The sequence below is a fragment of the Batrachochytrium dendrobatidis genome, assembly GCF_000203795.2.
Source record: "Batrachochytrium dendrobatidis JAM81 unplaced genomic scaffold BATDEscaffold_8, whole genome shotgun sequence".
Taxonomy (NCBI): Eukaryota; Fungi; Chytridiomycota; class Chytridiomycetes; order Rhizophydiales; genus Batrachochytrium; species Batrachochytrium dendrobatidis.
The window spans coordinates 1,246,823-1,260,416 of NW_006281106.1; the positions used below are offsets into that span (position 1 = coordinate 1,246,823).

Sequence of the window (13,594 nt, forward strand, 5' to 3'; positions counted from 1 at the left end):
TGATTTGAATGATCGTCTTGGCAACAATATGGTCAGATTCACGACTGCTAGCCCATTGGTTATGGATTCATGGTCTGATGTCAAGAGCGGTATGAAACCATCATGTGCCGGAATCAATGCGGTTTCCACATGTCAAGAAAATGCAATCAAGAGTGATGTGTCGTGTGGTGAAGACAAGTCTGCAGCAGTAGATCGAGCCAATGCAGTGCGTGGATTCATACGTGGCATTGCATTGCAAAAACTTGCATTGTTGGACTGTACATCATCTAATCTTGAACAGCAATATCAAGGTAACCAAAAAACACAGCTACTGCAGCAACTTGATCGTGTTCGTGAAGCCACGGCAAAACTTGAATTGCAGTTCAAATCGCTATCATGTCGTGCCAAGCAACTAGGCAGCTGTGATGCCAAGATTGGTGAGTGTAAAGGTGTTCAAGATAATACACGCTTGGAACGACGATGGTGGGGAGCAGGATCAGGAGCTGGATACGGTGCAGGAGTTGCTGCGGGATATGGTGTAGGCATGTAATAATTGAATCTACCCATTTTTTGTTAGCACACCTAAAAAGCTTATTATACCCAGACCGGGAATTTTCCCATGCTTGATATATTTTTGCAATTCTGTTCACACTTTGACATAATAAACTCAACTTGCATGTATGTGAATTTGTAATATTGACTTGAAGGATGTTTAAGCTATTTTATTATTTGTTGGAATGGATTGTAAAGCTGTATTTGATTCGAATGTGGGAATAAAACCTTGCAGTTGAGGAATATAAAAGCCAATACACTATCTTTATTGATCAACCAATCTTGGCTATTTATAAAATGCATCTGTTTACTATTATAACTGCAGTGATGGTGCAGATCGCAGCAGCCATTCCATCTTATACTACTATGGGTTACACGACTGAGAAACGCGATTTGGGCACAGGTTGTCCATACACTCTTGATCAATATGGGACTGCTGCGATGCAGTTTCATACCACCATGCAGCAACAACAAACAGCCATTCAAGCACAAGTTCAGGCCACTGCTACTGCCATAGCAACCAATGGCGTAGCTATTGCTTCGGCCAATGCTGTTGGTGGTGCAGCCGCGGCACCAGTGGTTGATCCATCTGTATACTGGGCTCAGTGGCAGAACTGGAATACCAATCTGGCTAGTTATGGAAATGTTTTGTGGAATGCCGGCTGTTTGTCTACTTACTGGGACAACGATAGCAATTATTATAATGCAATGATTGCTCTGCAGCAAAATCTCGCACTTCAGGTAACTTTAAACTCGAAGGGTTGAGTTACTATTCTAAATATTAACATGTAAACCCATTATAGAATCAGGCTATTTGGAATAATATAGCCGCTGCTAATCAGCAAGCTGCAGCACATGCCAATGCGCTGTATCTACAGACTGCAACCCAAAATGCGCTGACAACATTCAATTCGGCAGCATGCCAGATTAATACAGCGTATGGAGCACAGTTGAGATGGAATAGTGTTTCGGGAACTTCATGGAACTGTTGAGGCTTATATTGAACTGAATTCCTTGGCATATCATCCAATATGCAGAATGATTAAATAAAGTTTGAAGTTGGTTCAGATCTTGTCGATATATTATCATGACATTGGCTGAGCGGTAAGTAGTGTTGGCTAGAATGATAGTATTCAGCCATTGCTACGTGTAAATGGTTTGTATTAACGATGCTCATGCTGCATTCGCCTCAAGGTTTGCATTGATTGAAAGGGATAGAGCTGTTGCTGCCAAGACTCGAGCAGTTCATCCATCATCCTCTACAACTGTTCAGAAAAGACTTGAGCCATCCACTTTTAACAAAAGACTTGATGCAAAGACTGCTGCAACTCTCTTGAAGCAGCAACAACAGACTGGTCATAAAATGTCCAATTCTGCTGCCAGTATGATGACCAAGCAAAGTAATGGTCGTACTAAAGCATCCAAGACCATTTCAGTGGTCAAACCCCTTGTAAAGCGTCTTGGACCCAAACCAGGTCCAATTGAGAATCGTCTTGGCAAGCGGCTTATTGACCGGTTAGGTGATAAACCCACTGCTGCTGGAAAGACTAAAGCTGTATTACGCTCCAAGAAAGCAGGAAAGGTATCCAAGACTATAGTATCCAACTCGACTCCTAAAAGCAAGACTCGAGGACGTGTTGCTAATATTGGCTCATCCAGTTATTCTGCAGCAGATATGATGGATGATGACGATTACAAATTTGGTCAAGCTGCAATATATTAATTCTCGATATTTCAAGATTATAATTAGACTGGTTCATTACTATGGTTGCAGCTGTGGAGTGGATCTCTATTGCAGTGTGGATGGATGCGCAATCATTACTGCACGATAAGCCTTCAACATGCTTCGACTCGTGCATTACAAAGTATCGGGTGAAATTGCAATAGATTCAAGTGGTGCATGTGTTGCTTGATCAACAGACTCACCCCAATCACTTGCCGGATCTTGTTGATCAGTAGTTGTTGCATACTCGATAGAAAGCCGAGCCGATTCCTTATTAGACCGTGTCGGCTTGTCCTTGTCTGAATCAAAACAAATGATGCTATCGGCTGCATATACTTTTGTCTCTGTGGACTCCTGTTTTTGCTGATGTGCACAATCGCACAAGTCTTTTAGCTCGTCTTTATGCGTATTGACATACTTGACGGCTGTACATGCCGCTGCTTTTTTGGCATCGCGTTGCCCAGTGCCGAGACATTGAGCCAATACCATGTTGTGATACGTGATAGTGGCGGTAGTACCTCCATGTAGACCATATTCATATCTGAATGTTTTGTTTTTAAAAATAGTTGGATTTCAGTACTTTTTGGCAATTGTATTCAACAGAAATGCAGACAATAGATTTGTAGTTGTCAAATTTACCCGACAAAAAACATACGTGTAATCTATCTTGACACATTTAAACAATGAATAGGACAAGGTTCGCAATTCAGCAACTGGGTTCTCGTATATCATTGATTCTCCACCAAACAGCGATGTGAATCGCCACCACCAAGGTGAGATCACTGTGATGTCAAACATGCTTTGCACGCAGTGTATATCAAATTGAGAATCTACAAATACAGCACCTAGCATGGACTCGTAAACATCACCTGCAGTTTTTGGTGCTGTATTTCCCTTGTTCCAAAACAATCGAGCAGAGGCAATTTGAGTAGCTGACGTCGATATTGGTAATGAAGTAGATGATTCAGATGCAAGATAGCCTTGAACCCATGCAGTAAACCGCCCGATTGCTGCTTCCATAGTCATATCTGTATGGCGTATATACTTTACCAACCCAATTTGAATCGACACACATGCCAGAAATTGATTGCAAACAAGCTCAGCGCGAAGTTTTGATAATCCACCTGGATTCAACGGTGGTGTAATTTTATACAAATGTTGCATTGCAAGGTAAGAAAGCACTGCATCTCCTAAAAATTCAAGCCGTTGAAATATGCTACCCAGTTTTCCCGTTCCTGAATGGTTATAGTCCATGATATCAACGAGTTTATGCATACTACTTACACCACACACACCAAACCGACTCAGTGATATGCAAGTGTTGCAGTTTGACCAAATCGCAATCACCCATATTGTCGACTGTCTAACTCGTTGACATTCAAACCGTGCAATCACTAGTCACAATATAATGGTTGACTGGTTCGTTTGATTGATCTGACATTGACACTTTGCAAACCTTGACTTGATTCATCAACTTGGATATTCATATAATATTGGGTTTGTATCATCACGTTGGACTCGTTATCAAACACCTTGATGTGTCTATGCAACACAAACTCGATATACACACATTAGTTACTGTTTGACATGACTGGGTCGATCATACATACCAGACAATGCAACTGTATTAGTTGTATGATACAATCAATCATGGTTGACTCATCACTATCAAATATCAAATGTTGATCACGTATACATTGATTTGTAATTGCATGGTCCGTTGGCAATACACACTATGATATGATTGACAAGTTGTTGATTTGCAGTAATCAGATGTGCATCACCTGTAACATTGGATGCAATTGACGAGTTGTAACCGCTAGTCAACAATCATCGATATGTTAGTGATTGTATTGACTACATGATTGGTATGGATTAGCTGTCATGATCGATTGGTGGACAATACAATACACATTGATTATGACGTGTCGCAACTAGTTGATATATGCAGACTCGACTGATAATCGACTATATGTTGATTTGTAACTCTGTCACTGTTGGTTTGGATCGGTCATTGCTACTGCTTGTATATGCAGTGTATACATGTGTGATGTATTGGATATCGGTGTTGTGTATGTTGAACCTGTTGGACAATATATTGTCATGTTGTATCAAATCGCACCATATTTAGAATGCAATCAGTGATTCGTTGGTTTAGTGATCGACTCGACTCACATTCGACTGTAATGTTCACAAATATGCATTGCTGATTGACACGCATATATCGACATGTATCAGACTTGAACATGGTGTATATCAGTTGCATATACCAATCACTGATGCAATTGATGATGATCGACTAGTCAATCAATTGGATATCAACACCAATGTCAGTTAATTACCACATGAATACTTGCAGTTGTGACCTGTATTCAGTCAGTAATGTTGTTGTATGTCGCGACTTGGTGCAACATACATCATGATATGTTGGACAATTGTATTGCAATACAGTCAATGGCATGCTGGTGATTTGTTGTGCTGTCTGACTGTATATATGGTGTCGATCAGTGTCAATCAGTAATGCATTTGTATTGGTCATGACTTGCGTGCAGTAATCTGGCAGTATCGTGATGTATGATACCATGATCAATGCAAAACACCATTTGATCAAGCACGGTAATTGTGATTGTGATTACAATCTAGAATTGTGTGTGGAATACAATCAGAATCACAGTTGGCAGGATATTGGGTGACTTTGTGTGAAATAACCATTATTGGTAGTTCAACCTGGATATACACAAAAAACAACCGACTGTTGCATAGACTGTATTTGAATTTGCATGATAGCAAGTCGTTGGATAACCCGACCTGTATACAAATTGACTGATAAATGACAAATGGGACCAATCTAAACAGTGCACAGATGGATGCTGGTCAAAAAACATGACCAATTGAACAATCAGTCAAATACTTGGCATACAATGACAGTGTATGCTGTGGTAATGGATTGTAGATGCGATGATAACTATCCATAATGGCACTACCTGATCACTGGATACATGACCGCAATTGGAGAGATCAACACAACATACTACCGAGGTTAATTATACACCAACAGTGATGCTTGTATATTGATTCACCCTATAAGGTGTATTTGGCTTTTTCTAAATATCCATTTGGAGATTTCTGATTGTCACCCTTGAAACTGCCGTCATTATAAAACGGCAGTCATCTACCAGATTCAACCCATTTTCATCACACTACTCGATACAATGCTGATTACTCTAGAATGCGTTACAAGTGGTTGCTGCAGTTCGACTTGCATTAGAATCACCTTTTGAAATTGACAGTCAATCAAACAATAGGCTGTCAAAATGATCACCCGTTGAATTGGATGGTGATATCAAGAAATGTTACACAATGAGATCCAATGTTGATGGAGTCGGTGTATGTATCATGCCATTTATTGTAATGTGTGTGATATGTTCAAACCGTGCATGTATTGGATCAGTTTAATATAGTATACTGCTGCAAATACCATGATTATTACATTCCATTAGTATGTGTGATCATATTGCACCAATCGACCAGTATACAATTACTGTATACATCAACATGTGCATAATGACCATATTGTTGGCATTGTATATTCAACATGTGATATTTGATACACGACAAAGTTGATACTGCGACTGATGTGTGTGATCAGTCAGGCTATTGATGCAACCATTTTGATACCACAATCAACGAGTCAAACCAGTCAAATTGGTCGGATCTGATATCAACACACATGACTATTGTTGGTATTGGTATTGCATGTGCCAATACGACATGTCAAGAAATATCATATCGACACAATACACACATGCATGTCAGCATCATCAATGTGTACAACTATGCAATATATAATCAACTGTATTGTATTGGAAATACAAGTGTCAATGTAAAATATGATATCATGTCAACCAAGACTGTGTACAATAATCAGATATAATGCATGCACATACAATTTTATTGTAAATTAAACCATAATGACAATTGAATCGGTTGAAATCAGTCCAGATTAGCATTTAAATCAATTGAGTGGATCGTCACGTTTGGGTCGTTTAAAGAATGATCCCAATCCATCCATAAGCTTGGAAAACCCTTTCCGTTTATTGGAGGGAGCTTTCTGTCTAGAGGATCCAGATCCAGATTCTTCATCTGATGATTCTTCGTCCGATGATTCTAAATCTTTGTGTTTTCGTCGACCACCAGATTTTTGATCAAGATCCTTGTTTTTTAATGATTGCTTTTCAAGGTAATTTTTAGCGGAAGGCGTTTCTTTGATAAGCGAAGCTTGGTGAGCAACTGTTGCAACATTCATAGTGGCTCCGAAAACGAGACTCACAATCTGTTGATCGGTCTCCCATTCTTTTTCTACAAGATCACCAAGCTTGGACTCGCACTCAACAAATTCTTTTCGAAATTTGCCAAATTCGAAATATTGAGCTTCAAGATCAAGCTCAGCCTTTTGAATTTTTTCATCGTGCTCTGGATCGCCACCTTTTCTTTGAGGTTTCTTTTCCAGAGTTTCAAGCTTTTTTTCCAAGCGCTTTACCACCTTACGTTGACCCTCATATCGAGATTTTAACAACTCGCATATTTTTCTTTGCTGTTTACGATCATGATCTATCTCTGCGTATTTTTCGAGCAATTCCTTGACGTTACCTGGAAGTGGATCAAGACCATCTAAGCCTATACCGTTTGGATTAGGAGTTGACGAGGTGCTAGACTCGGTGCTTGTAGTTGCACTGGGAATGACGGTTGAAGTGCTAGTTTCAACATCTGTAGTTGCACTGGGATCGATTGGATTGGCTGTAGTAACCGAGCAAGCAAGCAGGATCGATGACAATACAGCAACTGCGAGTTTCATTGTATTGGTTTGGTTGAGCAAGTTGCAATGTCATTCAACAGGTCGGGTTTTGAACTGTATTTATATCCATTATTGAATAGATAACATTAAAAGCATATCCCTTGAATAACCGTCCTAAGGGGTTGACTTTATTGTCAGGGTTGGTGTTGATTTGTGATTTGTGATCAATTTCAAACTTTGAAGGGATCTCCCTTTATATGTTGATCCACAATTTTGATTAAGCCGCTATTTGATCATACGCTCAAATATCATATGGTTGATTAAAAGCTTCACCCTGAAAAGGGTTATGGTCAAGGGTCAGGGTTAAGAAATGAGCATAAACCAAAACTGAAATGAGTTGACACTCGGCTATTAGTTGGTCATCAATATGTGCCGTGATATTCCATGTTTATTAAAGTAGCAAGTGATTGGCACGATTCAACGTACAAGTAGTGTATAGTGAGCATCGGATGATACTGTTTTACTTGAACAAGAGTGCTAAATCCGTTGGAATAAATATAATTTAGTCGTCTATTTCTGTACTACATTTTACACCCTCATTGTTACACAACATCAAATGTCTACAAAAACGGCTGGAAATGGAATGTGTTTGTAGGAATACAAAACATCATACACAAAATGACAGCAGTATTGCGTACATACAAATCAAAGTATGCTATCATGATTGCCAACGGATTAATTAAAAACAACTTTATATCCAACTTGCCCATCAACAACCAACAACTCTGTTGGAGTTTTGTGTAATCTGATTTATATTAATTTAAATGGAGGTGTGTGTATGATCTGTAACTGTTAGTAGTTGACAGAAAATAACAAATCAAAAGTGTAATGGGTGTTGCACAATAATTCAGGATCAGCAGATTTGGAGTTTTCAATGATAATGAAAAGATGTAATAAAACAATAATATGTTGAAATGGTTGGAAGAGTCATTTATTAATAAATATGAGTTATAGTCAGTCTTGTAGTAATTGATTGTTTGTATCTTGGTGACACACAAGTAGAATGTATGATGAGCAATCAGAAAAGTAAATTGATCAATAGGTGTAATTCCTATTGTTTACCAAGTCAAATAGTGGAATTATGGCACACAAACATTGGTGATACGAGTCCCTTGGATCATCACATATTACCATTTAGTATTCTGCATGGATACTCGACACATTTGGTAGTCATACATTGTATGGTCACCAAGTTTGAACCCACATTCATGTATTGTGTTGGACTGTCAATGTTGTCAATACAACTCTGTACACACATTTGTTGTATTCTGAATCACGGATACAATCGCAATCTAATTCAACAACAATCATGACACATGTCAGTAATGCAACTGTTGTTTGCATGCCAATCACCACCAACAACACCACTGTATTGTCAATCAGTCCATGACACTGGCTGTTTATTACACACCAACACTGTTAGTGTTCCGTTTACATGACTAGACTGCAAGTTGTCGTATTCGTTTCTGTAGATTTGAAATTGTTGGTAATCGAGTTTTGACATTCAATTCGTGCTGTTTTTGTATATTTTTGTATATTGCTGGACATTCAACTCAACGTCTTGTTCCAAAGTAGACATGTGTTTGATGTCATGTTTGTATAATCGAAATAGGAATCCAGCTTGCCAAGTAAATGCTGCAAGACTCTTGACAACCAGTCATGTACAGTATTGAGTCGGATGTTCATACTATTGATAGCATGACAATTGACAGTTCAAGAGTTCTGTTGAAGCTTTTCTAATCATTGGCAATACTTTGAGTTTGCGTATTGAAAGTATTATAGTTGGCATAAAGTATTGATACTGCTGATATGACCATCAATCCATACTGCATTGAACAGGACTGCAGCACAGTGCCATATCACTAGATCAAGTGTTGAGGCAGAGTCGTTTGAAGGATTTTACCACTAATATTTGGCCAGCTGTTGTGTGGATAAACTGTTACCCTATACTGACCGTAACTTGAAACTGAATGATTATGCCAATCGATCTTGACATATTTTTTAGTATATGTATTAGGGTCACCATTCCTTGACTATGAGTCATGTTTCATTTAATGGTTGAAAGGCTGTGCATAAAACAGCCTACACATGAGTATATGTGCTACATATACCTAAATGGCGGTCGAGTTGTTGCTGCATAAGCTCATATAACCCGTATGTCTTGATCATATATTTAATCGCTATGAAGGTATGGTTCATATCCACAACTGACCCATTCATTACCAAGAATTGTCCTACTAATTGACAAGCTTTATCACATTCATTCTCGTCGACAGGATGAAATTCATATCGACTATTGTGTTGTTGCTGTTGTCGGTGACAGTCAGTGCGGTAGTCATTGATCGTCCATCTGCCAGCGAATCAGAACCTGTAAAAGAATGTTCAACACACATGCAGCAACACACTGGTATTTGTGCTTCAACTGGAACAGAGCAACAATCAACTGGAACCAATCATGATGTAGCTCAGTCAACTGTAGATTCCGATGATTCAGACAGTTCTGTTGAACAGTCCAATTAATCATCGTCATACTCTCAGTCCAAACAGTCAGATGATGATATATTTGACAACACACTATACGACGACGTCTGCCATTTTCCTAAAAACTATATCCCAGATAACAAACGGCCCATTCTCACACATCAGCAAAGGCTGGATAGAGTCGAAAAAAGAATGAGGAATATGGGTATGGAAATTCCAACTGATGTTGGAGACGGATATCCGCACAAGATGAGCACCAAGGCAAAGGAAAGAATACTAGAAGCTAAACAAAAGGAGCGTAGAATGAGCTCATCTGATAAAAAGAAATTCAGGAAACTGAGACTAGGAAGATTATGGGTGTGTCGCAAGTTGGCTCTTGAACCTATCGAAGAAGAATCAATCAGAGTTGTATCTGAACCTACTCCAGAATTAAAATCCATCTTGAAACCCGGATCTACTTTTAAACCCCACGGCTCAAAACACGATCATTCTAAAAAACATCAGCAAAAGTCAAGTCACGATGCTGGTTCAAGGGAAGCTAAAGTACACTTTGTACCAACGACTAAAATTGCTAGATATTCAAGTGAATCTAGTGTACTGCAAGAATATGATATTCAACTTCCTTCATTACGTTCAAAGTTTAATAGATTCAAACGACAGATGCTGAGGTTCATTGGATATAGAAGGCATACTTGAACATTTCTACGCAAACCACCATAACTAAAAGTGTATAGTAAATCAATGTTTGGACACTCGACTGTTTGGTAATTCAATTTCATTGTAAAACTGGAATCACGCTATCAACAACCTTGTTTAGAGTATGTTGTACTGCAGTGTGTATATATGATTTATACTGTCAATTTGCATTTGTCATGTAAGCATTCAGTCTTGTTTGTCCAATAAACACCTTGCATTGTCACCACCATTTCCAATGTAATAGTATGCTTGGATTGATCATATTGCACCAATCAACTACTGTGCACTGAATGTATCAGATGATGTCATGAAATGGTGGATAATATTCATAATTGAAGTATTGGCAGTCAGTGATTGAATGATACGATCGAATACCGCTGATCACTTTGTTGGTGACCAGTATCACATGTGGTCAATACCAATATGTTGCACAACAGTCATTCAAACAGGTTGGAGCATGCCACATTGTAGCAATGCAATCAAATTGGTACAACACATGCCAACATACATGTAGTGTAGTGTATTATACACTAGTAGTGATGATGCAACCAACGACATGCGTGGTTGTAATATTATACGTGAAACCACATGATCATGTCTATGATTATGATTATGGTTATGGGGACACACAGCGTTACAATGATGGGTCAGCAACAATGTGATGTAACTGGATGTGCAATACCAAAACCATGTCCAGAATACGTGATATAACGACAACTTGCAGCCATATTGATGTAAATGGACCACTAAATAACAGTGTTGATGTGAAATAAACAGTTGCATTACTGGCATGTGTCATCATTGTTGTTGAACTATATTGAGATCGTATCTGTGATTCAGAATACAACAAATGGGTGTGCAGAGTTGTATTGACAACATTGACAGTCAAACACAATACATGAATATGGGTTCAAACTTGGTGATCGTACAATGTATGATTACTAAGAGTGCACAAAGTGTAGATTCAACACTATAGTCTGATTGTGTGTCATATGATGGTTGTTGTATATCAAACACACAGTTTAGTCAATGTGTAGTAACCATTGTATATTGCAATGCAGAACACAGTCATTGCACAATGAATACAGTTGTAAAACAAAGCGTTTGCGGTTAAACAGCACTTTGAAGGGTGTGCTTTTCAATATACCTGATCAAAGGGTCGTAAAAGCATAATTCAATCGACATGATCATCAAATTAATCGATATGATATTGTGGATAGGGAGCAGCACACTGTCTAGTTTGATATTGGCCCACTACAAGCAATCAAATAACCCTGTATAATTGGTTAATCTAAAAGGGTTGGTTTGCTATACAAAAACATACAAATACAATCGATTGAGTTCAACTTTATAATAGACATCAGTCTCGACACTCTACTTTTGTACTAATCGTTTAAACCCATTGACCAGTCTGATGAAATTGGTTGATATTTTACTTGTACTGACTGCGGCAGCAACCGCCAATGCAATACTGACACCGACTGATAACGATCGTTCACCACAAGCATCAGGCACTTCCAGTCAAGTGTCTGGCTCAACCAGTGAACCTAATCCAGACACTTCAAATGAATACCAGCAAGAACCAGTGGATTTGAGTATTCACAACCGAATCCAACAACAGCCAATGGATCAACCTAATCCAAATACTCCCGGTCCAAACCAGCGACCGACTGTGATTGTAGCTGGTCCAAATATTCTCAAACAAGGCCGAAAACGCATAATTGGTGTGATTGATTTAACCACATCCGACCAAGACCAACAACAACCAACTGATGTAGCTGGACCGAGCACTCCCAAACGAGGTCAAACACAACCAATTGATCAGTCCAGCCCAAGTACTTCCAGTCAAAACCAGCAACAACCAATGGAACAAGGCGAGTCTGCCAATACTGTTCCAGATCAAGTGGCTGTATTAGGCCCAAAATATCAGAGAAGCTTTAATCGTATAAAGAAAAGGCTTGTAGAGTCTAAAGAATTACGAAACAAAAAACGCGAAGAATATTGTAAATCTATGGCTCTTAAATTTGAACAATGGTCAGCATTAGAAAGAGGAGAAGAAATATCAGGATCAAAGTACAATCCAGACACTGAAAATCAATTGAAGCAAGAGTATGAAAAGGCAAGCAGAAGAGTATACAGTATCAGACATGATCTGAAAGTGTTTATGGAAAAGCATGGTTTGAAATTTGAAGAACCGGACTCGGATTGATGATGTGTTGATGATTTTGATTTTGAATAAATTTAAACTTTCTGATGTGTGTTGGTATTTGTCGAGTATTGTGAATGGTCAACAATCATATCATTGATTGTGTATTGTGTTGGATATTACATCAATAGTTACTGGATTGTTGATTGATACATTGACACGGCTTGTTCCATATGCATCAATGACATGATAACAACCAGTGTTGATTGTAACTATCAGTCATACTTGCAATCACTTGTCAGTTGTATGATACCATCAACTGACCATGTCGTGTATTGTACAACAAACGGAGCAATACACTTGTTCAAAGTCTGTCACAAGCAAAATGTGTTTGCCATGTCACTGTCAATGTTGGAAATCACAAGACAATGTTTGATTGAAGGATTTAACACCTCATTACAAAACATCATTGCATTTTATCAATAATATACTAAAACTAACCAATACGTTAATGCCTTGCAATATATTGTGTTTGACTACAATCACATCCAGCATTGTGCAGTTGGTGATATTGCTGAATCAAGATATGAAAGTGATCCATCAAGTGGTTCAATTGAAACAAACACTGCAAACCATTCAATCAATGTTGGAAATTGTGTTGGAATACTGACCAGACAAAACTTTGAGTAAAATACAAGTCAATATACAGTAATGCTGTGTATACTATGTATACTGTGGTTAGTGGAAATGATTAGTCGTATCCAATTTCAGATGATGATCAAATAATTCAGACTTGCAAGTATTATGAATTTGAACACATCCAAATTGCTGAAACGTTTGTTACTGAATCTAGAAACCCAGATCCAACAATGACAAATAAGCAGCGTCAAAACAGAAATCAATTGGATGCATTATCAACAATTAGTGAACATGAAAACAACAAAACATATGACATATGACAGGACATTTCAAACAACTTGTTTTCTAGAGCAACTATAAATGCCATTCATTGACTCGATCAAAAACTACAACAATTACTTGCAATGCATTCAAATTGGCATCCATATTTGACATCCATATCCAGTTCAACAACAGGGAGCGTCAAACAAGTGGTATCATGATTACTATTCACAAAACAAGCAAATCGGACAACAGCGCTGTC

The 13,594-nt window shown here is 38.4% G+C and overlaps 6 protein-coding genes across 6 annotated transcripts; 4 read left to right on the forward strand and 2 right to left on the reverse strand.

Annotated features, from left to right (window-relative positions):
* Positions 1–858: 858 nt before the first annotated feature.
* On the forward strand, positions 859–1,523 carry BATDEDRAFT_89965 (uncharacterized protein; the record flags this gene model as incomplete). The annotated part of the gene is made up of 2 exons (XM_006680054.1): positions 859–1,272; positions 1,335–1,523. The coding sequence occupies 2 exons, from the start codon at positions 859–861 to the stop codon at positions 1,521–1,523; spliced, it is 603 nt and encodes a 200-aa protein (XP_006680117.1).
* Positions 1,524–1,684: 161 nt separating this feature from the next.
* Positions 1,685–2,254, forward strand: BATDEDRAFT_26081 (uncharacterized protein; the record flags this gene model as incomplete). The annotated part of the gene is made up of 1 exon (XM_006679880.1): positions 1,685–2,254. One exon carries the CDS (start codon positions 1,685–1,687, stop codon positions 2,252–2,254), a length of 570 nt encoding a protein of 189 aa, XP_006679943.1.
* A 135-nt stretch (positions 2,255–2,389) lies between these two features.
* Positions 2,390–3,508, reverse strand: BATDEDRAFT_26082 (uncharacterized protein; the record flags this gene model as incomplete). The annotated part of the gene is made up of 2 exons (XM_006679881.1): positions 2,390–2,795; positions 2,910–3,508. 2 exons carry the CDS (start codon positions 3,506–3,508, stop codon positions 2,390–2,392), a joined length of 1,005 nt encoding a protein of 334 aa, XP_006679944.1.
* A 2,761-nt stretch (positions 3,509–6,269) lies between these two features.
* On the reverse strand, positions 6,270–7,112 carry BATDEDRAFT_35486 (uncharacterized protein; the record flags this gene model as incomplete). The annotated part of the gene is made up of 1 exon (XM_006679953.1): positions 6,270–7,112. One exon carries the CDS (start codon positions 7,107–7,109, stop codon positions 6,270–6,272), a length of 840 nt encoding a protein of 279 aa, XP_006680016.1.
* A 1,432-nt stretch (positions 7,113–8,544) lies between these two features.
* BATDEDRAFT_26084 (uncharacterized protein) lies at positions 8,545–10,286 on the forward strand (the record flags this gene model as incomplete). The annotated part of the gene is made up of 4 exons (XM_006679882.1): positions 8,545–8,595; positions 8,722–8,737; positions 9,433–9,584; positions 9,657–10,286. The coding sequence occupies 4 exons, from the start codon at positions 8,545–8,547 to the stop codon at positions 10,284–10,286; spliced, it is 849 nt and encodes a 282-aa protein (XP_006679945.1).
* Positions 10,287–11,700: 1,414 nt separating this feature from the next.
* BATDEDRAFT_89968 (uncharacterized protein) lies at positions 11,701–12,495 on the forward strand (the record flags this gene model as incomplete). Its single annotated transcript, XM_006680055.1, has 1 exon — positions 11,701–12,495. The coding sequence occupies one exon, from the start codon at positions 11,701–11,703 to the stop codon at positions 12,493–12,495; it is 795 nt and encodes a 264-aa protein (XP_006680118.1).
* Positions 12,496–13,594: the final 1,099 nt, after the last annotated feature.